This window comes from Primulina tabacum, chromosome 5 (genome assembly GCF_025594145.1).
Source record: "Primulina tabacum isolate GXHZ01 chromosome 5, ASM2559414v2, whole genome shotgun sequence".
NCBI classification, from domain to species: Eukaryota; Viridiplantae; Streptophyta; class Magnoliopsida; order Lamiales; family Gesneriaceae; genus Primulina; species Primulina tabacum.
In genome coordinates, this window is record NC_134554.1 from 42,206,501 (window position 1) to 42,234,048 (window position 27,548).

At 37.8% G+C, this 27,548-nt stretch overlaps 2 protein-coding genes and 1 non-coding gene across 3 annotated transcripts; 1 reads left to right on the plus strand and 2 right to left on the minus strand.

Annotated features, from left to right (window-relative positions):
* Positions 1 to 751: 751 nt before the first annotated feature.
* On the plus strand, positions 752 to 1,586 carry LOC142544489 (putative mitochondrial protein AtMg00310). Its single transcript, XM_075651531.1, has 2 exons — positions 752 to 1,034; positions 1,114 to 1,586. The coding sequence occupies exons 1-2, from the start codon at positions 752 to 754 to the stop codon at positions 1,584 to 1,586; spliced, it is 756 nt and encodes a 251-aa protein (XP_075507646.1).
* A 6,071-nt stretch (positions 1,587 to 7,657) lies between these two features.
* Positions 7,658 to 26,239, minus strand: LOC142547771 (peroxiredoxin-2F, mitochondrial). Its single transcript, XM_075656220.1, has 5 exons — positions 25,955 to 26,239; positions 25,814 to 25,843; positions 8,711 to 8,869; positions 8,091 to 8,185; positions 7,658 to 7,983 (listed from the first exon to the last, which is right to left on the minus strand). Exons 1-5 carry the CDS (start codon positions 26,156 to 26,158, stop codon positions 7,878 to 7,880), a joined length of 594 nt encoding a protein of 197 aa, XP_075512335.1. The 5' UTR covers positions 26,159 to 26,239; the 3' UTR covers positions 7,658 to 7,877.
* LOC142547878 (small nucleolar RNA R71) lies at positions 11,161 to 11,266 on the minus strand. The gene has a single exon (XR_012820771.1). It is a non-coding gene; the product is annotated as a small nucleolar RNA R71 (small nucleolar RNA).
* Positions 26,240 to 27,548: the final 1,309 nt, after the last annotated feature.

Genomic DNA, 27,548 nt, shown 5'->3' on the forward strand with positions numbered 1-27,548 from the left:
TCATAATTTTCTTGAAAAGTGTGATCCAATTATTGAGATGCAACGAGGATATTGAATCGTTCATATTCAGATTATTCAAGAGGAAGACAAGAGACGATCGTGGACTTCGAGTATCCATTCCTTTTTATATAGCCATCTCATTATGAATTTATTATATATATACATACATGTACACACACCTTTCCATATATATAGTAGGTCTATTGTGAGACGATCTCACGAATTTTATCTGTGAAACATGTCAATCATACCGATATTCACAATAAAAAATAATATTTTTAGCATAAAAAGTAATATTTTTTATTAATTACTCAAATAAGAAATTCGTCTCACAAAATACGATCCCTGAGACCGTCTCACACAAGTTTTTGCCCCATATATATATACACACACCTTCCCATCTAAAAGATATTTTCAAAGTAAATAATAACTTTTTTAACATGGTAAATAAAAGATTTTGGTAAAAGTAATTGTGAATTGGTTAATTTGAAGAGAATTTTTTTATGAGTATTAAATAACACAATAATGAATAATGAAATTTCTATATATACAAATAAAAACATATTACAACATTAAAATTTAGAGTCTAATATCATCTTGCATAATAATAAAGTAAAAGATAAAATTAGATTATTTTTAGAAGATAATTTTTGGAGTTTACGTTAATATTCCGGGGAAAAAGGTTTTACCTATCTTTACTACTTAATTAAGAATACCTGCAAATGATAGCCTACTTTTCTTCATAGCGACAATGGCAGACTGCGAGGCTATAAGGAATTGTCTATTATCTTATGAAAGGGCCTCCAGGCAGCTTATTAACTTTGAGAAATCTTCATTGTCTTTCGCCCCAAACACAGATGCACAATTAGTAGAGAACATCAAGGCACGGCTAGCCATTTCAATGGTTCAAGGTCATGATATTTATCTAGGCCTCCCGGTGTTCTCCACTAGAAGCAAAAAGCTTAAATTTGGATATTTGGTGGAACGGGTTGTCCGGAGAATACAAGGATGGGGCAACAAAACCTTTTCCGCAGGTGGAAAAGTGACTGATAAAATCAGTGTTGCAATCAATCCCTACTTATGCTATGTCTTGTTTCTGGATTCCAAAATCAGTTTGTATTGAAATAGAACATGAATGCTCGAACTTCTGGTGGACTGTTGATGCGGGAAAGAAAAGGATGCAATGGAAATCTTGGACATCCCTATGTCAGCCAAAATGCATGGGTGGTATGGGCTTTTGCCACCTGGAAACCTTCAACAAAGCACAACTGGCTAAGAAAATATGGCGTATAATAGTGGATCCAGGATCTCTGGTAGCTCGTGTTCTTAAAGCTCGGTACTTTAGACACCAAAATATCATAGATGCTGGTCTTGGTAGTAATCCTTCTTACCTCTGGCGGTCTCTATTGTGGAGCAGACCCTTGTTGGATAAAGGGCTTTGTTGGCATGTGGGAGATGGAGCAAAAATTGCAGTGAAGGGGGATAGATGGATACCGAGCTCCAGAGGTTCCGCCACTCTAGCAGAGAGACAAGATAATCATTTGGTGGTTAAGGATCTTATTGAAAATGGGAGCTGGAAGGAATAAGTGATACGCCAGCTCTTCTCACATCACTTGGTAGAAGAGATCCTAGCCATTCCTATCTCGTCAGCACACAATGAGGATTACCGTTTCTGGCTATCTGATCCGAAAGGAAAATATACAGTTCCAGATGGGTACAAGGTAGCTACAGGCTTCTACGACTCTCCAGTATCTAGCTCGAGCTCTCACTTGATAAATTGGTGGAAATACCTTTGGGCTCTTTCAGTCCCTCCGAAAGTCCGGATATTTTGTTGGAGAGCAGTGCATGATATTTTACCCACAGAACAAAATTTATTGTCCCATCATGTCCCAGTCTTTGGTAGGTGCCTGTTGTGTCAATCTATGTGTGACTCGACAAGCCATGCATTACTCGAATGCCCTGCAATCAAACCTTGCTGGAAAGAGACTTGCTTCTGGCCGTTATTGAAATAGGTTAGACAATTGGATATGCTTGATATTTTTCTGTGGATGAAGGAGAAACTCAATAAAACAGAATTTGAGTTATTTGCGATGCGAGCTTGGGCAACCTGGAATGAAAGACTGGGCTTGGTTCACAAGAAAAAAGCACGATCCGGTAGCATGAATGTTGATTGGAGTGAGACTCTTTTACACGATTTTCAACATGCTCAAATAGCCCTATCTTATGCAAAAGAAAAAACACAATGTACTTCACCTGGGGTATGGGGGGCTCCACCAGAAGGCAAACTCAGATTGGATGTTGATGCAGCGTATAAAGAAGAATCGAACTACTATGCCATTGGAAGGGTGATCCGAAATCATGAGGGACAACCAGTGCTGGCATTCGGGAGGAAGATTGATAAACCCCATTCTATTACGTGTGCTGAACTTCTTGCTATTCAAGGTGGATTAAAGATCTCGTGACTGAGCAAATTATCGATTCATCAAGTTACATCAGATTCTCTACTAGCAGTGCAAGCAGTCACAAGGCCAGAAGAAAACCGCAGTTACGTAGGGTCCATAGCTACAGATATCAGAATTCTCATGGACTCTTAAAGTGACATTACTCTTAGTCATGTTCGGCGATCGGCAAATGTAGTTGCACATTCGATCGCTGCTTTTGCTCTTTCTTCCCCATCCTATTTCGTGTGGGAGAATGGGAATTTTCCTCTATGATTGATTAATCTTGTAACGAATGACATATTAGCTTTGCAATAAATTACAAGATTTAACCGTAAAAAAAAAAAAGAATACATGCACACTAATTAAAGAATGAAGGGCGAATTTTAAATAAATTAACATGTTTTAGTTTCATTTAAAATTTACTCCGTTATCCATTAAAAGCTAGTTTAAGCTCTCTGTTATATTTAAGATTTTGCAAAATCATTTTGAGCTCTAGTACGTGGCTTTATTATACCTATCAAGTCTGCTTAAAAACATTGGGCTAAGCAAGGTTTTCGGCCTATATATTATAAATGGGTTTTCTTGTATCTCATCATGCTTCTGTATAGTAAATTAAACATTTATATATTTGACCGGAATGTCGTCCGGTGGTATCCACCATGTTTTACATATTACTCATCACATATGGTTTTTTACGTAGATCATTTCAACATCACTTACACAATTATGTATCGTTTTCTATCTAAGTCTTAGTTCTTTATTCATACATACAACATATTATTGCATAACAACCTCGTGTAGAGGGGAAAAAACTTGCTAAGCTACTAAATAGCTGGAATTACAACACATATAAACTGAAAAAAAATTATTTTGAAAGAAAAATGAAGATGTTAAATGATGCATTCATCTTCTTTCTGTCATGCTATATATAGAAGTCTTGATGAATTTGAAATCCGAACTTCAAACTTGTGAATTGCTTTGTCATCTGTGGCTAACATCTTTTAGTTGGTATACCAATAGTTAGTGGTCTTATATATTGTGGTGGTTAAGTGTTCATCCTCCATTAATGAATTGTTTGAATCACGTGCATTCTTTACCTTTGTCGGGGAATCTGTTGCTTTTATGGTCACCGTGGAAAACGTGACTTGTGTGGACCTTCACCACTTCGACTTGTCTCTGCATTATGTATTCGGTCAGAGCTGGGACGAACACCTTTTCCTAATTCTTCTCTTCTGGTTCGGGCATTCTGAGCAGATTCAATTTGATCATCTTCCCACATGAGCTATATTATAGAATTTCCAACGAGTTTCTTTTACTCTTTGATGGCTTGCTGTTCCACATAAGATCATTTTATTTACAACATAAAAGAGTACGTTTATTATACCCTTTAATCGTTCGTAATTCTTTTGCAGTGCTCTCATATGACACAACTATGCCAATTTTCTTTTGAGAAAATAGGTTATTCGCACCGAAGTATCTGGATTGCTAGTGATATATTCCCTAATTAGCATTTTTCTCCATGGACTTGACATTTTGGTGAAGAAAAGTTGCATTTTTATATTTTCTTCAACTCCTGAATTATATTTATATTTAGTAAATAACATAATATATTAATCTACCAAACAGATGTCATGTAATTCAAAACTATACAGAGCTTGAGTATACTTTTTTCTTCCTCGTGTCTTGATTGTTAAAATAATCTATCATTATTTATTGTGATTTAAATAGGGTAGTCATTCTCCCAGTTATCTCACTTTTCTGACGAAGTCATGTCCTAAGCGGTTTTAACTGATCCCAACATACTCATTTATATAAGTTTAATGAATCATTCTTTGTTGAGATCAAGTGTTCCTGTTGCGATTCACATAGCCGATATCCAGTTATCTTTGGGGTCTACTCTGTTTTTTAAATACAGTACATCAAGGTTAAGCATAACCTCATCATGGTGTATTGGTTATAAAACAGACTTCCCATAAGGTGTTTTATGCAAGAGAATTTGATTTTTCTTATCCTTGTTCCCGCTGGATGTTTATCCACTTGGAAATCTTTTTGGGGTCCTCTCACATTTGTATTATGAGATTCCACACTTTCTCTTGGTGGTTCATGGCAAGATGACCAAGTTATTGAGGTAGGTTGACCCTCTGTTGTATTCATCTTCATATATACGACCATGAATTTCGCAAAAACTCTTAAAGATCTTGAAGATCTTATATACAAATACTTTCTATAGTTGACATCAGCTTAATTTATTTTCTGAAGCAATCAGGTTGATAATTTTTTCTTCGTCGGTTAAAGTTTTTGCATTATCTTGGCCTTCCTTCTTAAGTGTAATAGGGGTTCAGTACCAAATGAAAATGATAACTTTCCTTCCGAGATCCTTTTACTAGAACTTGGTTGTTGTTCTTGAATTTGGATTCTTGTTTGAATATCATTTAATGTTATAAGAATATCTTTTTGATTTTCAAGGATTTCTTCAATTTTATGTGGTATATAGTACAACTGATTGTCATAGTTATGTACCGTATTTTTGATATCTCTATGATCTCCAGAGAGTTTAGAATAATTCGGTACTATTTATAGGAACCTATTACTTTGAATCATAAGTTTACTTTACGATTCTGACGTGTTGTAATGCCCGAGATTTTATCTTTTTAATCCGAGATTATTGATTTATAAATTTATGTGATTATGAAAGGACAACTCCGAGAAAGAATTGGGAAAGCATGTGATATTATGTGAGTGGAATCCAGCAGACCTCACGCACATGCGTGGAGCTGAGGCGCGCATATGCGCGAGAAGCACATGTCGAGGCAGAAGACCTCGCGCATATGCGCGAGCATGTGTAACAGCCAAGTGCCGAGACAGAGAGTCTCGCGCATATGCGTGAGACGAGGCGCGCATATGCGCGAGAAGACGGATTTGTCATGTGCCGAGACAGTAGGTCCAGTGATCTATAAGAAGTTGCCACTTGTCTTACCATGAATGGGGACATGTATAAAATTCAATCCTTCATTTCAGAATTGAGACTTTCAGCAAGAAATCGAGACTTCCATAGCTATCCTCCTCAAGGTTGTTCAGATATCAAGATTTTGATTGTGCAAGATCCGGCCGTCTGATTTTCAATCCAAGTTTAGTTCCGTACTTCTCCTATTAAGAGCTTCAAAGGGATGCAAGTTTTATTACTTTCCTGTATGGTTCGAAAATTTTGTATTGAAGAAATCATAATTTGACTAATATTATGTGTTCTTGAGATTATGATAATCATATAATCGAAATCAGATCGAAGAATGGACAGTTTATGCAATTGTTATCAATTTCAGCCTATATTGAATGAGTTTGTACAGAGTTTGAAATCATGGGTTGAAATTGTTATTGTTATGAGTTGTGATTTGTATATGTTGATGTCTGAGTTGCCGGATATATCGAGATTGCGATGTTATGCCGTCGAAATAGAATTAGATTGAGATTGATCAAATCATGTCTTGCTTTGAGATGTATGTTGATATTGTACTTCTCGAATATGTCATTCCAGATTTGGTATTGAAGGCTTCGAAGAACGAACAGAGTCAGATTGAGATTTGATTCAACCAAGAACTACGAAAAGAAAGGTATAAATCAATGTTAAACCGGGAGAGATAACTCGAGTAAGAGATAGCTTGAGTTTCCCAAAACCACATACTATATTGTTATTGCTTTGATGTAATTGCAATTATTGAGATTGATATGCTTAGTCTATTGAGTTATAGCAAAGCATGTGTTATGAGTCTTTGGCAGAGGTGACAAGTCACTAGACGTTTGGCTTATATCGATGTGCTTAGGAGAAGATCGACTCCTATTGTAGAGATTCGATATATTGTACCAAAGTCCGGGAATAAGAACGTACCGCCATCTAGAAGGGGAGAGTAGGTGGGAGACTTGTTACGTTCTCATTCACACCGGGATCCCTAGATAAGAGTCGAGTCTAAGAGTAAGAGTTAAAGAGTTTGATTTAAAGCATTGTATCGATTTATGTTTCTTAGACTATGATACATATTGCTTGATAAATGTTATATGCTCTTGTATATGTTTATATGAAATGCATGTATACGTTGTTCATACTAGGAATTATGTTTCTCACCGGAGTTATCCGGCTGTTTTTGTGTTTGTATGTGTGCATGACAACAAGTGGACAAGATCAGGGTCGAGAAGAGCTTGATAGATCGAGATTAGAGTGGTGATCCGAGCTTAGAAGTAGAGCTGTTGTTCAACATATGACATGTAGTTGATAAACAATAGTTTATTATGACTTTATTTTGTACAAGACCTGTACTTTTGATCATGTGTAGATATTGAACTTGATCTTGTAATTTGAATAAGATGAGACCTAACTTGTAGTAGAAATTTGTACACTTGTTTATAAGGTGTTCAATATTTAAAAAAAATTTGCGACCCAGTTTATTTAATTGATCAATTTAATCCCAATGATGATTAAAAAGATGGAGTTAGCGTCCGGGTCCCCACACGTGTTCCTTTTTGCTTCTGATATATAACATTGGTTAGCTTTTCTTGTAAATATTTCAACCTATTTTTTGATAACTTCGTCAAAATTGAAGAGTTCGAACTAAAATTTTGTGTCCTAAAAAATAAATCCTAAATTGAAAATTGAATCGATTATTTTTACCTAATTTACTCAAGAATCAATTACCTGACAAAATATATATATATATATATAACAAAAGTTTATATGATTTGAAAAATAAAATGGAATTTTAAAATATTTTACTCAGGAAATTTTAAATTGATAATTTGAAATCCATATATATATATATATATGTATGTATGTATGAACGATTTTCTATATTAATTAATTATTTTATAGTGATGCAATTCAAAAAAAAAAAAAAAAACACCGAACATTAACAAGCACCCTACATTTTCAAGTATAATTATTTGAAAATGAGAAAAGAATCGCGCTTGAGTATCCAATTGTCGATGGATGAATACGAATCAAACTGAGTTACGAGTTACAGATTGAGCTGGTCGAGAGTTTTTCCGACTTAAAAAATATTATATTCATAATTTTAATATTTCAATTAATATAGTATAATTATATATTAAATATTTTTTGAGCTAATAATTATATATATGTTAAATATGGCTATCCAATTGCTGACACAAATTTTGCCAACTTGTAAGAAAATGCTGAACGAATTTTTTTCTTAGTTGGCAGTCGTGGGTAAGGTTCAAGAAACATGTCAAATTTTGTAAGAAAGCAGAGTTTTACAACTTCAACACCTCTCTTATTTGGCATATACTATGCAGACATCGAGTTGAGTTTGACTGGGTATGGCTCGAAAAGCCATTAACCAAAGTCCCGAGACCCGGTGCATTTTTTGTCCTGAAAACTGTCCAAACCTTTAACGAACACAAAGATTGACTCAGTCCATAAAAAATATTCTAGATTTGCCCCAGAATAACTTCCCCGCCGGAGACCTTGACTTCTGACGGACTCTTTTCCACATTAAGAGCTTTAATCTTGCCATCAACAACAAAAGCAGACCACCTTTGTAACAATACCATGATGAATATATCGGTTTCTATCTCGAGGCATATACCAGGGAACCGTATGCATTATTCGTGAAATCCCAAGTTTAATATATAAGTACGTACCTATGAGAACGAGGTCCAAGTAACGCGGATGATAAATCTACCACCAAGTCCAGTTTCTTGTGGAAGCTACCGTCGAAATCTCCATAAAACTCAATCTATAATGATAAAAGAATAAGGTTCAAACAAAGCACATAATAATTCTCATTGCACAACTGAAGGTTTACAAAGTCGAGATGTGGACGCAAGTACAAAAAAATAGGAAAAAAGTAAGTATAGAATAAGAAGTTTCATACTTAAAGGATTGGTTTGAATCTTTCATTCTTATGCTGGATGCGCGAGCACAGTTACACGTGTTAACCCAAAATCAATCACTGTATAGGAGTTTTCCGAACAATGTTTTGGAGTGTGTGAAAAGAAAATTTCATGACAACATGTAAGCATCGGGAATACTTTATACAATGCCTCAATTTATTCTTTATTCTTCACTTTCTGCACCTGCAAGGTGGTTCATTCTACATGCCTATAACGTGAAATACAATATTACACCTCAAAAGAATTAAAACATTAGGAATAAAATACATACTACAATGAAAAAGGTTAACTTGCTAGTACCATACAATAACGTGAGTAATTTCTATCTTCATGGGAGTTCAAAAATCAAGAAAAAGTTAATAACTTACAGCGTCTTTGGCCTGAAGTTTTTCTGCCCAGCCATTAATTGTATAAGGATCATTGACAGCTACACATATCACCGAATCAATTCCTTTTGCTCTGAACTTATCAATGATGTTCTTGTAGCTAGGGACGTGCTGCATCGAGCAAACTCCAGTGTACGCTCCCTGTGGATCGTAAAATGAACTTTGTATACCATGTAATATCAAATCGAAAAAACAAAAAGAAATTGCAATTAGAACAGGCTAGAAGTTATTCTACTTGCCTACTATCATCTTGCTAAAGATACTTCCTAAAGTCTATCACTCGGTTAGAAGTTGGAACATAAATAAAACCTTCTTAGCCAATAATATGTAATTGACTTTGGTTAGTAGATTAAATGATAGGTGTCGTTTTTACATGTTTTGTTGCATTAGTTTTGTGTGTGTTTGCATTGTGCATTTTTAGAGTAAGCATATGCATATGATCGTGTCTCACTTGTACGTGACGAATTTGCAGATAAAATGGCCGGAAAACTGAAATCAGAACGAAAATGTGCAAGCCAAAAGTCAATGGGCAGAGAGACTGCGCCCGAGCGGTAGAATCTTACCGCCCGGGCGTGAGGGGTAAGCTTTGAAAAAAAAAAGACAGAAAACTCGGCGCTCGGGCGGTAATATTTTACCGCCCGGGCGCGAGTGGTGTCCATTCACACAAATTTACAGAAGACTTGGCGATCAAGCGGTAGGATTTGACCGCTCGAGCGCGGATTGTTGCGAGTAAAAAGTATTTGGTAGAGGACCACTTAATTTTGGAAAGATTTGCTAGCCGATTTATTCCCTAATTTTCTGAATGAGGATTATATGGAAAGGAGGCATGGACGATTTGGGGGGGATTCAGACAACATTTTGGCAGCCAAGGAAGATAACAAGAAGAAGAAAGCTTGGAGCAATTGCTTGGCTTGAAGATTTTCGGACACAGTTCTTCGCACTTTCGTCACGACTAGTATTTCTTATTTAGATTTATCATTTAAACATTGTTTTGTTTGTTTTTACTATGAATTCGAGTAGCTAACTTTCATATTTGTTGGGATTAAGGGGATCCTACCCCGAAGTTTGATTTAAGTAATTTATGTTTCGACTATCGATTTATTTTTGAGTATGCTACTGTTTTTCATTACGTTATTAAAGGGTAGCTAACAATAATAATCATCTCATATCGCGAGTGAATTCGAGAGAATAGCTTGTGATAGGAACGAGTAGCATAGTCCGTGGATCTACAATTTACATAGAAATATGAAGTTGGATACATGTTGATAGTTATAGTCCTAAGGGTCGAAAACTAGGGGATTTCATAGATCAGCATGTGATTCACCTTGATAAATAATTAAATAAATTTAATTACTTCACTGAGTAGAATTAGTTTGACATAGCTCGAGAGGGCGTGTTCAATTGTGTAAGAAATCCTGTCAAAAGCGTAAATCACTGTCGAGCAAATTAAGTAAATAACGAGGGGTAGGTGAACCGAGATTCCCAACAAATTCATTTCTCATTGAATTTTAATTAATCATTCTAGATTATATATCTCATTATTTAATTCTTGAAATTTCTCTTTGAAATTTTATTTAATTATAGCAGCAGAAAACAATTATTCGAATTTTGTTGCTAAGGATTTGATAACTAGAAATAATAATTGCAAAATACAGTTTCTAGTGGAACGATACTCGTACTCTAGTACATTATATTATAACTTGATATCGTGCACTTGTGATTATTCGAGCTTAAATATTATTAATTTTGACCAAGAGTTTTACAGTGCAAGTTTTGCTCGATCTAGTTTTTGGCGCCGTTGCCTGGGACTGTTAATTCACAATTTTATTTTTTACGTTTATTTTCCTTACCATTGTTTTATTTTTTTGAGCTAACACTCCATATTCTATTCCAAGTATCTTTTCCAGTGCATGCCAAAATCACTTGACGTGGAGCTTGAGCAGTTTGACCCTGAAATTGAAAGAACTTTCCGCAGAAGAAGACATCAGCATAGACTTAAGGAACTGATGGAGAGGCACGAGCGCGAGCATGAGGAGGAACACCATGAAGATAGGACATGTTGAGGTGCCACACCGCATACCGATGCTAGAGTATGCCCAGCCTTCTTTGGATGGTGCATGCCCCAGCATTGTGAGGCCTATTGTGCGGGAAAACCACTTCCAAATCAAGCCAGCTATAATTCAGATGATCCAAAATACGGTCCAGTTTGGGGGATCTGCGTTAGATGACCCAAACACGCACATCGCAGATTTTTTTGAAATTTGCGATACTTTTAAATTCAATGTAGTTTCTGATGATGCTGTTATTTCCTTTCTCTTTACGTGACAAAGCTAAAGCCTGATTAAATTGTTTGCCTGTAGGTTCTATCACCACATGGGAGGACATGACGAAAGCATTTCTCATTAAATAATTTCTTCCATCTAAGACCATGAAGCTGCAGGCAGACATCACCACATTTGCTCAATTCGAGCAAGAGTCTTTATATGAGGCATGGGAGCGCTTCAAAGATTTATTACGAAGCTGCCCGCATCACGAACTGCCACTTGGGTTAGTCGTTCAAACATTTTATTATGGCCTGCTTACTCCTAGTCGTATTATGATAGATGCTGCTGCTGCTTGTGGAAACCTATTGAGAAAAACTGAAGAAAGTATATGAGTTGTTGGAGGAGATGGCTGCTAGCAGCTATCATCCTCAATCTGAAAGGAACAACCAGCGGAGAACTGCAGGAGTTCACCAGGTAACTGACCTTTCTGTTATTACTGCGCAACTTGATGTCTTGAACATGAAATTGGACGGCTTGAATATGGGTGGCACGGCTATGCGTCTTCAAGAAATATTTTGTGATAAGTGTGGAGGTGAACACTTTTCGAAGGACTGTCAAGATGGCAATCCCTTTTATGTGCAAAACGATGCACCAGTGAATCAAGTGAGAGTCCAAAACCGTCCAAGTAATGATCCATATTCGAACACATATGATCCTGGATGTAGGCAGCATTCCAGCTTCTCATGGGGTGGTCAAATCAGTCAGAATCGACCACAGGGAGGACAGCCGTATGGAAAACAACCGATGTACATATCTGACCCTCCCAGAGAATAAAAGTCCAATTTGCAGCAGATGATGTCTAAGTTCATCTCATCTACCGAAACTAGACTCCAAAACCAAGATGCATCGATAAAGGGGCTAGAGAATCAGATTGGACAGTTAGCTAAGATTATAGCAAGTAGAGAGCCGGGCACCTTGCAAAGTAACACAGAGACCAATCCTAAAGAGCAAGTAAAGGCCATCGAGTTGAAGAGTGGGAAAGTTTTAGAGTCCAAGAAAAGGAAAAAAGTCAATTATCGGATGAACAGACTGAGACATCCAAAGGTAAGTCTTCTAACTCTACACCAGCACCCACTGCACAATCCAAAATTGTTATACCTCTTCCTTTTCCTGCAGCATCGAAAAAACAAAACTTGATGCGTAATTCGGTAAGTTTCTCGAGGTATTTAAAAATTGCATATCAACATTCCTTTTGCCGATGTTTTGATGTAAATGCCTAGTTATGCTAAATTTCTGAAGGACATCTTAGCAAATAAGAGAAAGTTGGAGGATCACATGACGGTAAATTTAACTGAAAATTGCTCTGCTTTGGTGCAAAACAAGATCCCATTGAAACTTAAAGATCCAGGGAGTTTTTCTATTCCTTGCATGATTGGTAATGTTTTTCATAAAGCCTTATGTGATCTTGGTGCAAGTATTAACTTAAAGCCTTTGTCTATGTTTAGGAAACTTGGATTGGGAGACCCTAAGCCAACGAGGATGTCTTTACAGCTAGCAGATAGATCTGTCAAGTATCCACGAGGATTTATTGAGGATGTGCTAGTGAAAGTGGACAAATTTATTTTTCCTGCAGATTTTGTGGTGCTTGACATGGAGGAGGACATGGAGATGCCATTGATATTGGGTAGGCCATTCCTTGCAATTGGCAAGACCCTAATTAATGTGCAGGAAGGAAAGTTGAGATTGAGAGTGGGGAAGGAGGAGATTGCTTTTGATGTTTTTTATGCACTTAAGCACACACTGAATTCTGATAGTTGTTTTAGAATTGATGCTTTTGATTCGCTTGTGTATAACTATGTGCAAGATGCTATTAAGGACCCTTTGGAAGCCTCTCACTACTGAATTGAGAGAAGATGAATTGGATGAAGAGAAAGATGAAATATTGGCATACCTCAATGTCAACCATCCATGGAAGAGGCCAATAAGAATGAACTTAGAGGACTTGGGGGATCGGAGAGACTTGACCCCTCAGAAGTCAAGCCTAGAGGAGCCACCAACTCTTGAGCTCAAGCCATTACCCCCACATCTGAAATACGTCTATCTAGGTGAGAATAATAAACTTCATGTGATTATTTTTCTTATTTGTCAGATTTGATGGAGGACAAATTGCTGATAGTCTTGAAAGCGCACAAGAGTGCATTTGCGCAGAAGGTGGCGGATAACAAAAGGATCAATCCATCAGTCTGCATGCACAAGAAATTGATGGAAGACAAGTACTCACCTTTTGTGCAACCTCAGAGAATATTGAATCCAAAGATGCAAGAGGTAGTAAAAGCAAAAACTATAAAACTTCTTGATGCAGGTATTATCTATCCTATATCTGACAGTGCATGGGTGAGTCCTTGTTCAATGTGTGCCGAAAAAGGATGGGAATACTGTTATCACAAATGAACAAAATAAATTAATACCCACTAAGACAGTTACGGGATGACGTGTGTGCATCGATTATAGGAAATTGAATGATGCCACCCGTAAAGATCACTTTCCGCTTCTCTTCATTGATCAAATGCTTGAGAAGTTAGCGAATCATGAGTTTTATTGTTTTTTAGATGGGTATTCAGGGTATAACCAAATCATGATTGCACCTGAGAACCAAGAGAAAACCACTTTCACTTGTCCTTATGACACATTTGCTTTTAGACGGATGCCCTTTGGGTTGCGTAATGCCCCTGCCAATTTTCAACGATGCATGACCACTAAATTTCATGACATGATAGAAAATTTTCTTGAAATATTTATGGATGACTTCTCGATCTTTGGCTCTTCTTTTGATGACTGTTTGCAGAATTTGAAGGTGGTGTTGATGAGATGTGAGGAGACGAATTTGGTGCTGAATTGGGAAAAATGTCATTTTATGGTACAAGAAGGCATAGTATTGGGGCGCAAAATATCGGAGCATGGAATAGAGGTGGATAAGACAAAAGTGGGAGTTATCAAGAACTTACCACCTCCAACATTCATAAAGGGAGTTAGAAGTTTTCTAGGCCACGCCGGTTTTTATCGGCGTTTTATTAAAGATTTTTCTAAAATTGCCAAACCTCTATCTTCTTTACTTGTGAAAGATGTGTTGTTTGATTTTAATTCAGACTGTCTGCAGGCATACGAGGATTTAATGGAGCGCTTAATGACGGTTCCTGTTTTGTTGGCACCGAATTGGGATCTACCTTTCGAGGTCATATGCGACGCCAGTGATACTGCAGTTGGTGCTGTTCTTGGCCAGCGGAAAAACAAGGTATTTCATACAATTTAGTACGCAAGTAAAACCCTAGATGAGGCACAATTGAATTATGCAACAACTGAAAAGGAATAACTTGTAGTAGTATTCGCGCTTGACAAATTTCATTCATATCTTGTTTTGTCCAAAGTCATTATTTACACAGACCACTCTGCACTGAAATATTTACTTGCTAAAAAAGATGCAAAGCCACGCATACTTAGATAGATTTTATTGCTACAAGAGTTTGATTTGGAAATAAAGGATAAGAAGGGTGTTGAGAATGTGGTAGCTGATTACTTGTCTAGATTGGATCTTATTAGTAATGACTGTGTAGATCATGCCATTAATGATTGGTTTCCTGATGAACAGCTATTTGAGGTGAAACACTGTCCTTGATACGCAAATTTTGCTAACTTTCTTGACGCATGCACACCACCACCCAATTGTTTCATCAACGAAAGAAATTCTTTTCTGACGTGAATCATTATTTTTGGGAGGAACCATTTTTGTTTAAGATTTGTGCAGATTCCATGATAAGAAGGGGTGTTGCAGAGGAAGAGTTTGGTCAAATTCTCGACCATTGGCATGACCGTGAGGTAAGTGGTCATTTTGGACCAACAAGGACTGGCATCTAAGGTACTTGAATGTGGCTTCTATTGGCCGACCCTATTTAAATATGCTCGTTCTTATGTGCTTGCCTATGATAAATGCCAGTGGACAGGTGGACAACGTCTGCTTCAATTGAATCAGTTGGATGAATTCCGGAATCTGGCATATGATATCGCACTGTCATACAAGGAAAAGATAAAGAGGGCTCATGACATACGAATCATCGAAAGAGAATTCAAGGAAGATGAAAATGTCCTACTCTACAACTCCCGGTTGCGACTGTTTCTCGGAAAATTGAAGTCGCGATGGTCTGGTCTATTCGTGATTTCTAGTATACCCATCGTGAGCTGTAGAACTGCAAGATGGAAAGGATGGGACGTTTACGGTCAACGCTCAGCGACTGAAGCACTACATAGGTGGCACAATTGAACCACAACTTGGAATCACCCTGTTCCAAGACAGTCCAAACTGAAACTGACCGACAGTCAAGCTCTCGACTATACATTGAGAACTACCTCTCTTCGCCTTATCTTGCATTTAATTCGATTTTATTATGATAGTTTATTTATTTATTATTTATTTGAAAATATATATATATATATATATATATATAATAGAAAAATTGGGCGAAGGTTCAAGACCGAGCGGTAACAATTTACCGCTCGAGCGCGAACGCCTCTGCCCGTGAGTAATTCCAGTGCAGTCGGCGCTCGGGCGATAAAATTTTACCGCTCGGGTTTTACTGCACATAAAGTTGCCCCTCCCCTCCTCTCATTCTGCACGAAACTTTCAAATCCTTAACTCTCAAATTCGCCCTTTCTCGTTTTTTTTTTTTTGCAGCATTTCTCTCCTAAAATCAGGATTCAACCGGCGTGGCTCGCAATCCTCCGTAAGAATCAAGCGGCATTTTCCCTCCGGTCACCACCTCCATCATCTACCACCATGGCCCCCAAGACATTGAAAGATATTCCCGGCTTCTTCTCATCTTCGTCATTTGATAGAACTCGCTTTGGAATTAGTCGGCTCGGGCTCGATATGATCATGCTAAGATTCATAGAAACCCAATTGCCGAGAGGGGATTTCGTCGGCAATTTGAAGATAGACACTTAGGATCTTTTGTTGAATTGGAGAGGCGGGAATGAGAAAAATTTGGAGAGCAACCTAAGGCGGCGACGATATCTGTGGTTAGGGAATTTTATGCCAATCCGGGTGAAAAAAACGGATGATAAGTCTTTTGTTAGAGGTCGACTTGTGCCGTTTGATTCTGTCACGATTAACTCACTGTTAGAAACGACCGAGGTTGATGACTCCGCATTCGAGGCGTTGGTTGCTGCCCTTGATTACACTGTGATACTCGAGACTCTGTGTTTTACAGGAACGACCTGGAAACTGTTAGGGGAGCTACCGAGTTGTTTTGACGAGAGATATTTGCGGGCCGATATTGCCCTTTGGTATTTGTTTTTGGCTAGGAGAATGATGCCGGTCTCACACAAGAGAGAGATACAAAAGGAGCGGGCCGTGGTGCTATATGCTTTATCTGAGGGCTACAACATCAATGTGGGGAAGCTCATCAATTCTCAAATCATGATGAGCATTAATAACAGTCATATCGGTTTTTTCTTTCCCATTATCATATCCGAGTTGTGTGCAAGGGCGGGGGTTGTCTTCCGGGATGACGAGGAATGGCTGCAACCAATGAAGCCCATTTGTGTGGAGGACTTGCAACGGAAGAACGCAAAACGACAGATAGACTTCCCGACTCGTGAGGGGGATGCAGGTGGATCGAGCACCACCGCCCCACGTCGCCTACAGCCCCGCAGGCGGTCCCAAAACGACAAAATGGATGAGACTCTTGCCTTCATGGCTCAGCAGGATCAAGTCAACTCGAACTTTAATGAACATTTCGCCTACGTCGAGTCCATGATGCGCACTACGCTCGTCCAAGGGGGCATTGACCCAAGGGACCATACCACCACCTCCGCCATTCATTCCCCCTTACCAGTTTCAGTATGACTATCTTCAGCAGAGGGATGCATCAAGAGTGCCACCACCCGAACACGACGAGGATGAGCCTTGATCAGGGGAGTTCACTGTTTCCCCTTCTTTTCGTTTTTACTTTCTGCTGCAATAATTTTTGTTATCAGTGTTATTTCTTTCTGTCATTTATATTGCATTCGTTTCTTTGTTATGCATTCGTGTGTCTACTTGTTTAATTGTCTTGTGCACTAGGGACATTGCACATTTCTGTTTGGGGGGTGGGTGTTTAGTTTGATTATTTTGTGTTTCGGTTGGTTGCTTAGTTCGTCTTTTGTACTGCATTTGTCTCGTGTTTTTTTTTTGTAGTCATTTGAGAAGTGGTTTATAGTTGGTGCTAGATTGGTATGTGGTAGCCAATGATGATGTTGAATGTGTCACACATACGCATGTCCATTTTGTCACGACACTAGTTTAGAACACACGAGTGATTGATGCATGAAAATCTTAATTGGATAATGAAATTTTCGGCACAAATGTTGGAACCAGAACATGCATGACTTAGGTGAACTTGGTCATTGTTTGTAGGGAATTTGAGATACACTAGGTGACTTGAACTTGAACACATCCTTTGACACAAACACTTGCCCAGCAGGACGAAGATGAGTTAGGTACATCTATGCTAAACTCATTTATTGAACTTAGCTTACTGATAAAAATTGTATTGCGATACTTGCACCCGTATATCTAGCCTTGTCTAACCTTGTTGATGCACCCTTGAGATTGGACCAAAGCCACACGCCCATATTTTTCGTTCCTATCTGAGGGAGGACAGAAAAAAATCGTTGCACATAAAAAAAAAAGAAAAAAGAAAAAGAAAAAGATAGAGATGTAAGCTGTGGGGGAGCCAAATAAAGTAATGAAATTCTATTCCTAGACTATAAGAATGGAGATGTATGGAGTTGAAGGAAATCAGACGCAAAGTCTGAATGTGCGCAAAAATTACACCACTGCACCCCTCCCTCATTACGCGTTCCAACCTAGTCGAGATACCCCTATCCCGCACTGATTTATGCCTACCGAGTCCTAACTATCTGTGCTGCGAATTGGTAGCTAGTGAAGAGGGATGTGAGAAAGAAATTGCTGCACAGATGTGTTGATTGAAGTCTCTGACAGCATTGAAAATTTTCCTATGGAAATGCATGATGCTTGAGTCAACATTGCACACACACACGTTTTTTTTAAAATCCATGAAAGATTGTAATGTTGAAATTTTGTAGTGAAAGTTGAAACTAGTGTTTTGCGTGAGTGGATAAAAGATGTGAGGATATTCGCTGAGGCAAACCAGAACCATGACTGCACCGACGTGCTACTTCTTGAGTTGTTGTGTCTTGCAACCTATTTTGCTCGAGGGCGAGCAAAAAGTTAGTATAGGGACGTTGATAGGTGTCGTTTTTACATGTTTTATTGCATTAGTTTTGTATGTGTTTGCATTGTGCATGCGTACATTTCATTTACATCTTGTTCGTTTTAGAATAAGCATATGCATATGATCGTGTCTCACTTGTACATGACGAATTTGTAGATAAATTGGCCGGAAAACTGAAATCAGAACGAAAATGTGCAAGCCAAAAGTCAATGGGCAGAGAGACTGCGCCCGAGCGGTAGAATCTTACCGCCCGGGCGTGAGGGGTAAGCTTTGAAAAAAAAAAGACAGAAAACTCGGCGCTCGGGCGGTAATATTTTACCGCCCGGGCGCTACTGGTGTTCATTCACACAAATTTACAGAAGACTTGGCGATCAAGCGGTAGGATTTGACCGCTCGAGTGCGGATTGTTGCGAGTAAAAAGTATTTGGTAGAGGACCTGGCGCTCGAGCGATAGGATTTTACCGCCCGAGCGCCACTTAATTTTGGAAAGATTTGCTAGCCGATTTATTCCCTAATTTTCTGAATGAGGATTATATGGAAAGGAGGCATGGACGATTTGGGGGGGATTCAGACAACATTTTGGCAGCCAAGGAAGATAACAAGAAGAAGAAAGCTTGGAGCAATTGCTTGGCTTGAAGATTTTCGGACACAGTTCTTCGCACTTTCGTCACGACTAGTATTCTTATTTAGATTTATCATTTAAACATTGTTTTGTTTGTTTTTACTATGAATTCGAGTAGCTAACTTTCATATTTGTTGGGATTAAGGGGATCCTACCCCGAAGTTTGATTTAAGTAATTTATGTTTCGACTATCGATTTATTTTTGAGTATGCTACTGTTTTTCATTACGTTATTAAAGGGTAGCTAACAATAATAATCATATCATATCGCGAGTGAGTTCGAGAGAATAGCTTATGATACGTACGAGTACCATAGTCCGTGGATCTACAATGTACATAGAAATATGAAGTTGGATACATGTTGATAGTTATAGTCCTAAGGGTCGAAAACTAGGGGATTTCATATATTAGCATGCGATTCACCTTTGATAAATAATTAAAGAAATTTAATTACTTCACTGAGTAGAATTAGTTTGGCATAGCTCGAGAGGGCGTGTTCAATTGTGTAGGAAATCCTGTCAAAAGCGTAAATCAATGTCGAGCGAATAAAGTAAATAACGAGGGGTAGGTGAACCGAGATTCCCAACAAATTCATTTCTCATTGAATTTAATTAACCATTCTAGATTATATATCTCATTATTTAATTCTTGAAATTTCTCTTTGAATTTTATTTAATTATAGCAGCAGAAAACAATTATTCGAATTTTGTTGCTAAGGATTTCATAACTTAGAAATAATAAATACAAAATACAGTTTCTAGTGGAACGATACTCGTACTCTAGTACATTATATTATAACTTGACATCGTGCACTTATGATTATTTCGAGCTTAAATATTATTAATTTTGACCAAGAGTTTTACAGTGCAAGTTTTGCTCGATCAAGTTTTTGACGTGGGGTGGCGGTGCTCGATCCACTTGCATCCCCCTCACGAGTGGGGAAGTCTATCTGTCGTTTTGCGCTCTTCCGCTGCAAGTCCTCCACACAAATGGGCTTCATTGGTTGCAGTCATTCCTCGTCATCCCGGAAGACAACCCCTGCCCTTGCACACAACTCGGATATGATAGTGGGAAAGAAAAACACGATGTGGCTATTATTAATGCTCATCATGATTTGAGAATTGATGAGCTTCCGCACATTGATGTTGTAGCCCTGAGATAAAGCATATAGCACCATGGCCCGCTCCTTTTGTACCTCGCTCTTGTGTGAGACCGGCATCATTCTCCTAGCCAAAAACAAATACCAAAGGACAATATCGGCCCGCAAATATCTCTCGTCAAAACAACTCGGTGGCCCCCCTAATGGTTTCCAGGTCGTCCCTGGAAGACACAAAGTCTCGAGTATCACAGTATAATCAAGGGCAGCAACCAACGCCTCGAATGCGGAGTCATCAACCTCGGCCGTTTCAAATAGTGAGTTAATCGTGATAGAATCAAACGGCACAAGTCGACCTCTAACAAAAGCCTTATCATTCGTTCTTTCACCCGCATTGGCATAAAATTCCCTAACCACAGACACCGCCGCCGCCTTAGGTTGCTCTCCAAATTTTTCTCATTCCCGCCTCTCCAATTCCACAAGAGGCCCTAAGTGTCTATCCTCAAATTGCCGACGAAATGCCTTCTCGGCAATTGGGTTTCTATGAATCTTAGCATGATCATATCGAGCCCGAGCAGACTCATTCACAAAGCGAGTTCTATCAAATGACGAACATGAGGAGGAGCTGGGAATATCTTTCAATTTCTTGGGGGCCATGGTGGTAGATGATGGAAGTGGTAACCGGAGGGAAGATGCCGCTTGATTCTTACGGAGGAGTGCGAGCCACGCCGCTTGAATCCTGATTTTAGGAGAGAAAGTGCTGAAAAAAAACGAGAAAGGGCGAATTTGAAAAGGGATTTGAAAGTTTCGTGCAGAATGAGAGAAGGGGAAGGGGAGGGGCGACTTTATGTGCAGTCGCGCCCTAACGGTAAAATTTTACCGCCCGAGCGCCGACTGCACTGGAATTACTCATGGGCAAAGGCGTTCGCACTCGAGTGGTAAATTTTACCGCTCGGTCTCGAACCTTCGCACAATTTTTCTATTTTTTTTTATTTTTTAGTTTTGTTCTAACCAAACAAGAACCTCACATGTGATAAATGATTTCGAATAAGATTTTAAAGCATTAGTTCATTATTTAATGTTTCTTTAACTGAAGGTACAATTGTGCTAAGCAACTACATATGAGGATACCTATCACCCTATATGGGTTTACTACCAGGGATATGAAATGAAAACAAACCGTTTTCGCCTAATTGCAGTTTCTTTCCTCAAATAAAAATTTGCTGCCCCATGCAATATTTACACTACAAGTTTTCATTACTTCCCAGCAAAATTTATTATTATATTACATCCTTACTCAATAAAGTATACTATCAAAATTTAAAACACCCCACAAACTATTTAAAAAGAATTAAATAATCCAGATTCTTACATGATATAACATCAACATAGAAAATATTTCTTGCACCAAAAAAATTTAAACATGCATCATACTATTGAAATCGTGTCTCGTAAAAGCCACAACATGTTTTAATTTTAAATGAAAAGGTAGAACATGGTATTTTCCTTTACTCTAAACATCACACACCCAAAAAAGTAAGAGAACCTCAGTGATAGCTATGATTTGGTATCGGCCGTGTCTAGTCCTTTGCACTAGCTTAAAACTGAATACTCAGATGTATTCAGATAAATATAAGATAATCGACCAAGAGTTCTTCAGCCTAACTGAAAAACAAATGTGATCAATTAGGAAAAAAGCCCACACCAACTAATCCATACTTAGTACCTTCCATTTAGAATATATGGTATGTGAGTCCACTCGATTACCAGTAAATGAGTTAAGACACATCGATGAAATGATGAAACCGAGCACGACAGCGATTCGTAAGAGAAGATACAGGGCAGCAGGCGCACATACAGAAACAACAGGGTAATACAATTCTCTGTGCATTCCTCATTGATTGTCTCCTCAGTTTTCTCTGAACTTCTACAAATAATGTCCCATTTCACTATACCTTCCCAGAAATACAATCAAGCCCACAAACTGTACAATATCGCTCACTAACGAAATATAACTGTTCCAGGCCAAAAGAAATGAAATACACAAACTATTGTAAGTTAATGGAGAGCATTTGATATCTGAGATTAATTCTTCTATTCAAAACTAATAGAAGAAGAGGGAAAAATATACAAGAAGAATCTGGAAACGTGTTAACTAACTATCAATCTTTTCTAACTACCCCTAATTACAGGCTGGGCTGTATCAACTTAAAACTTCCCCTCAAGTTGGTTGGTAAAAATTTTTGACAGCCAAATTGGACAACGTAGGAAGTAATGTAGAATAAGGCAGCAACTTGGTGAACATGTCGGCAAGTTGTTGTGAGCGAATTTGGAGTAGCTTCAGAGTTCCATTGCCGAGTTTATGTCGAACTAAATGGTAGTTAATTTCGATGTGTTTCGTTCTTTCATGAAAGATAGGATTTGATGCTGATGTGCACTGCGGTCAGATTATCACAATAGATGACTGAAGGCTAGAAAGAATCAAAGGAGAGATCTTTGAGTAAAGCTTGTAGCCAAATAAGTTCATTGGCTGTAGAAGCTAAGATGAGCGAGAGACAGTAACTTGGCGCTTTGCTTTCCATGAGACGAGGGATTCGCCTAAGAAAACACAAAATCCAGTTGTCGATTTACGGGAATCCATACATGAACCCCAATCTGCATTAGAAAATGCCTTTAATTGCAAGGAGGATGTGAAGAAAAATAATGCCCTTGACCAGGAGTGCCTTTGAGTTATCTCAATAAGTGGTGAATAGCATGTAGATAGGGTGATCTGGGTTGAAACACGAATCGACTCAACTTATGCTGCATAAGTAATGTCAAGACGCGACAAAGTGAGATATAGAAGGCGACCGACCAAACGACGGTATTGCGTGATATCAGGCAGATGATCACAATCAAAAGAGTTGAGGGAAGTCTTAGGATCCGCTGGAACTTCAACAAATTTGCTTCCCAAGTAACCAGTATCTTCAAGTAATTGCAGAGTATATTGATGTTGAGAGATGACTAAACCACTTGAAGAACAGACGATTTCAAGTCCCAGAAAGTATTTTAATTCACCAAGGTATTTGAGTTTAAACTGAGAGTTGAGAAATGTCTTAGGTGAGAATGTCCGGAGAAAGACCCCACAAGAATAATGTCATCAGCATATACTAACAACGCTACAAAGGAAGCACCCGATCCCTCAGTGAACAATGAATAATCATATTTGGATTGAACAAATCCAAGTGCAATTAAGGCTTGAGAAAATTTTGCAAACCATTAACGTGAGGCTTGCTTAAGCCCACAAATGGATTATGGAGACGACAAATGAGTTTGAGTGTATTAGGTCGATGTGATCTCAAGGGTAGATCCATGTATACTTCTTCAAAAAGATCACCGTTAAGAAAAACTTTATTGACGTCGAGTTAGACTAAATTCCAATTCTGACTAACAGCAACAAGCAATATCTTTATGGTAACAAGTTTTGCCACTGGGGGAAAAGGTATCCAAAAAATCAACCCCTCTTTGTTGGTTATAACCCTTGGCTACCAACCAAGCTTTGTAGCGCTCCACAGATCCATCAACCCTTAGTTTTACTTTATACACCCATTTCGAACCGACGAAATGCTTACCAGCTGGTAGAGTAATGTTATTCTGCTTCATGGCTTGTAATTCAAGTTGCATGGCCTCTTTCCATTCTGGATACTTGATTGCTCGATGAAAAAATTGTGGTTCAAAATGAGAGGAGATGTTTAAGGCAGATGATTTGTATGAAGCAAATAAAGAATCATAGGGCAAAAATAGGGATATAGGATATCTAATATGATGGGAAGCGTTATGGGCCGAGTTCGAATTGGATAAAAGATTACAATGGTAATCTTGAAGATAAACAGGATGTCGATGTGGGCGAGATGACCTGCGAGGTACTATATGATCAGAACTGCGGATGGAAGATTATAGATTAGATGTAGATGAAGAGGGTTCTGGGCATGTGGAAAATGATTTTGGTAGGACGAGATCCGAAATCAGTCAAGTATGGAATCCAACTGATGAATTGAATGAAAGGGAACTATTTGTTCATGAAATATGACATCCCTTGACAAAAATATTTTCTTGGACTCAATATCGAAGAGTTTGTACCCCTTTACTCCGAGAGAATAACCAAGAAATATACAAGGACATTCACAAGGATGAAATGTTGAACAGTTGTGAGCCAAAGTCGATGCAAAAATCAAGCATCCAAATACCTTGAAATGAGAGTAAACAACAATGGTGAGTAGAGAAGTTCATAAGGGGCTTTGTGGCCGAGTAAAGTTGAAGGAGAACAATTAATAATATAACATGCACTAAGTAAGCAATCGGTCCAGAATTGAAGAGGAACACGCGATTGGAAGTGAAGGCCACAAACCACATTTAACAAATGCCAGTGTCGATCACAACATTTTGAGGTCAATCAACACATGAAAATTGATGTAGAACACTTTTTTCGTGGAAAATTCAGAAAACTTTAACTCGGGAGCATTATCATAATGAAATTGTTTGATCTTGGTGTTGAACTGTGTCTCAATCATAGTGAAAAATCTTGGAATGACCAGGAATCTGACATTGGATGCAGTAAGGCCTTTCTTTCTTCCTATACATCAACTTGTTCAGATCATCAATGTGATGATTACTCTGTTTGGGAGGGTGACTTTTGATAGCAAGAGCCATATTACTGTATAAGTCAAGTGAGGTAACATTGGAAGTGTTGATTGTGCGTTGGCATTCTTCTTGAAGGATCAGAGATAAGACCTTATTAACAGGGGGTAAAAGATCTAATAGAAGGATCTGACCCCTTATTTGAGTATAAGTGTCATTAAAGCCCCAAGAGAAACGTCATCACGTATTCAGAATGATAGAAATAGTGGATTTCTTTAGTACCCACACAAGAACATAGACCATAGGTGCAAGCCGGACGAAAGTTACTTAATTCACCCCATAACGTTTTTAGCTTTGTAAAGAAAATGCTCTACCGAATTCTGACCTTGAGCAAGATTAGTCAATTCACGTCGCAATTGAAAGAGATAAGGACCATTGCTTTGTCGAAATCTTTCTTTAAGATCGATCCAAATAGCATGTGCAGAATCAGAAAACACGATGCTGGCCGAGATTTCCTTGGTAACAGAGTTGAGGATCCAAGAAATAACCACATTATTGTTTCTAATCCAGACATTCAGAAGAGGAATATTTGATGCATTAGGCTTAGAGATTGAACCATCAATAAATCCCAACTTGTTTTTGACATAAAATGCGATCAACATCGCACGACTCTAAGATGCGTAGTTATCACCTGTTAAATGTTGAGAAACAAGCGTAATACCAGGATTGTCGCTGTGATGAAGAAAGTAGGGACTGAGAGGGTCATCAATGGTGGATCTGTCGATGATGGAACCAGAGGATTGATCGATTGAGATGCCATGGATGCTGGCGAAAATAGATCTCCAATGGTTGTGGCAAAGCAGAGATAAGCGACGACCAGATTTGATCAGAAAAACACGCGATTCGCAGGCGGCAAACGATCAGAGATGGAAGTTAGCGGAAAGAGATTCAACTGATACCATATTAGAAGTTAATAGAGAGCATTTGATATCAAAGATTAATTCCTCTATTCAATACTAACCTAAGAAGAGGGAAAAGTATTTATACAAGAAGAATTTGGAAACATGTTGGCTAACTATCAATCCTTTCTAACTACCCCGAATTACAGGCTGGAATCATACACAACTTCGAGCAATCGAAATATCAAATCGGGATGACAGAATGAAATAAAATACACAAAATGAATAGCGTAACTTACAGGAAGGCCAAAGATAACAACTTTTTTATCCTGAAAAACAAAATTTAAAAAAAGCACACAATATCAACAGATAAAACAACCAAAACATAAACGAGACCCACGAAAATAATTGAATAACTGAAACCCCGTCAGCAAGTGAACCTTGAAAATGTCTTTAAGAGGGGTGGTGGAAAACTTGGAGGAAACCCCTTCATCCCAGGTGCGAGCTTTCTGGAGAGAGACATCCGGAGCCGCCGATATCAAATCCGTCCCCACCGCAACCGACGCGTAGCTCCTTGATGCTTGTAACCCATTGACCATTGTGTTCACCAACCTCATTCGCTTCAGTAATGCAGAGGAAGCCATAGCTTTACCTTCTTCCTTCGATTTTTCCCGATTCCTTTCTTCTTTGTTCTTGTTACTGTATGTAATACACGTACACACCTCTAGGCAAAATCCTTTTGATATTTATTTTCCCAACAATCATTCATAAATTACCAAAAAATATATAAAAAAAATTGTAATAAATTACTATATGAAACTTTAATTTTGTTAAAAATAATATTATTAATTTATACATGTAGCTAATAAATCAATTATTATTATGATTATTAATAAGGAATAAACTAAGAATAATAAATAATATTGATATCATGAAAAACGATAAACAATGTGACTTTAAATATTAATAATATTATTAGAAATATTAAAAATAACACTATTAACAACAATACTAAAATAATATTAACAAAATTAGGGTTGAGCACAGTTTCTATTAAACCGAAATAACCTATTCGATTCGAAAATTCGTTTCCATTTTGTGAAAGAGTAGGTATTCATAATAAAAAGTAATATTTTTTCATGGATGACCCAAATAAAAGATCTGTCTCAACAATTACGATCCGTGAGACCGTCTCACACAAGTTTTTGTCTTGGTAAAAAATGGTTTGTTTATTCAATCTGATTATGTTATTTCTGTAAAGAAATCAGATTAACCAAATAATTTAATTTTTATTTAAATTCAATTTTATATTAGACTTTTAAATAAAACTTTTAATTTTAAATTTTTTTGGACGAATCATTTAGCGATTTTGATTAAATTGATTCATATTAAAATTAACTATATATGCTTAAAAAATTATGTTTGTTGTGAATAGTAGATAATATAGAGAAGAGAAAATGATTTTTTTGTGTGCTTTATTCATCATTGGAGACCTCTATTTATAGAGTAGATTTACAGAACTTGAATAGGTAACAATATCAATAATCATCTATAATATCTTTTCTATAATACTCCCCCTTAGATGATTATCGACTCATTAAATCACTTCTAAGAGATGTGGGAGTTCAAATGCTGCCTCATTAAAACCTTGTCAGTAAAAACCCAATGGAAAAATCTGAACGAAGGAAAAAGAGTACAACAATAGATACTCCCCCTGATCTCAATCATCTGAGATCCTTCAACTGATGCATCCCTATCTTGTGCACCAATTTCTTGAATGTTGAAGTTGGTAATGCCTTTGTAAATAAGTCAGCTACATTGTCGCTTGAGCGAATTTGATGGACGTCAATATCACCATTTTCTTGAAGCTCATGTGTATAGAAAAACTTTGGTGAAATATGCTTTGTTCTATCACATTTGATGTAGCCTCCTTTTAACTGCGCAATGCAAGCAGTATTATCTTCGAATATTACTGTTGGGTCATCTTTGGCTGTTGGGAGTCCATATGATTCTTGAATATGTTGTGTCATAGAT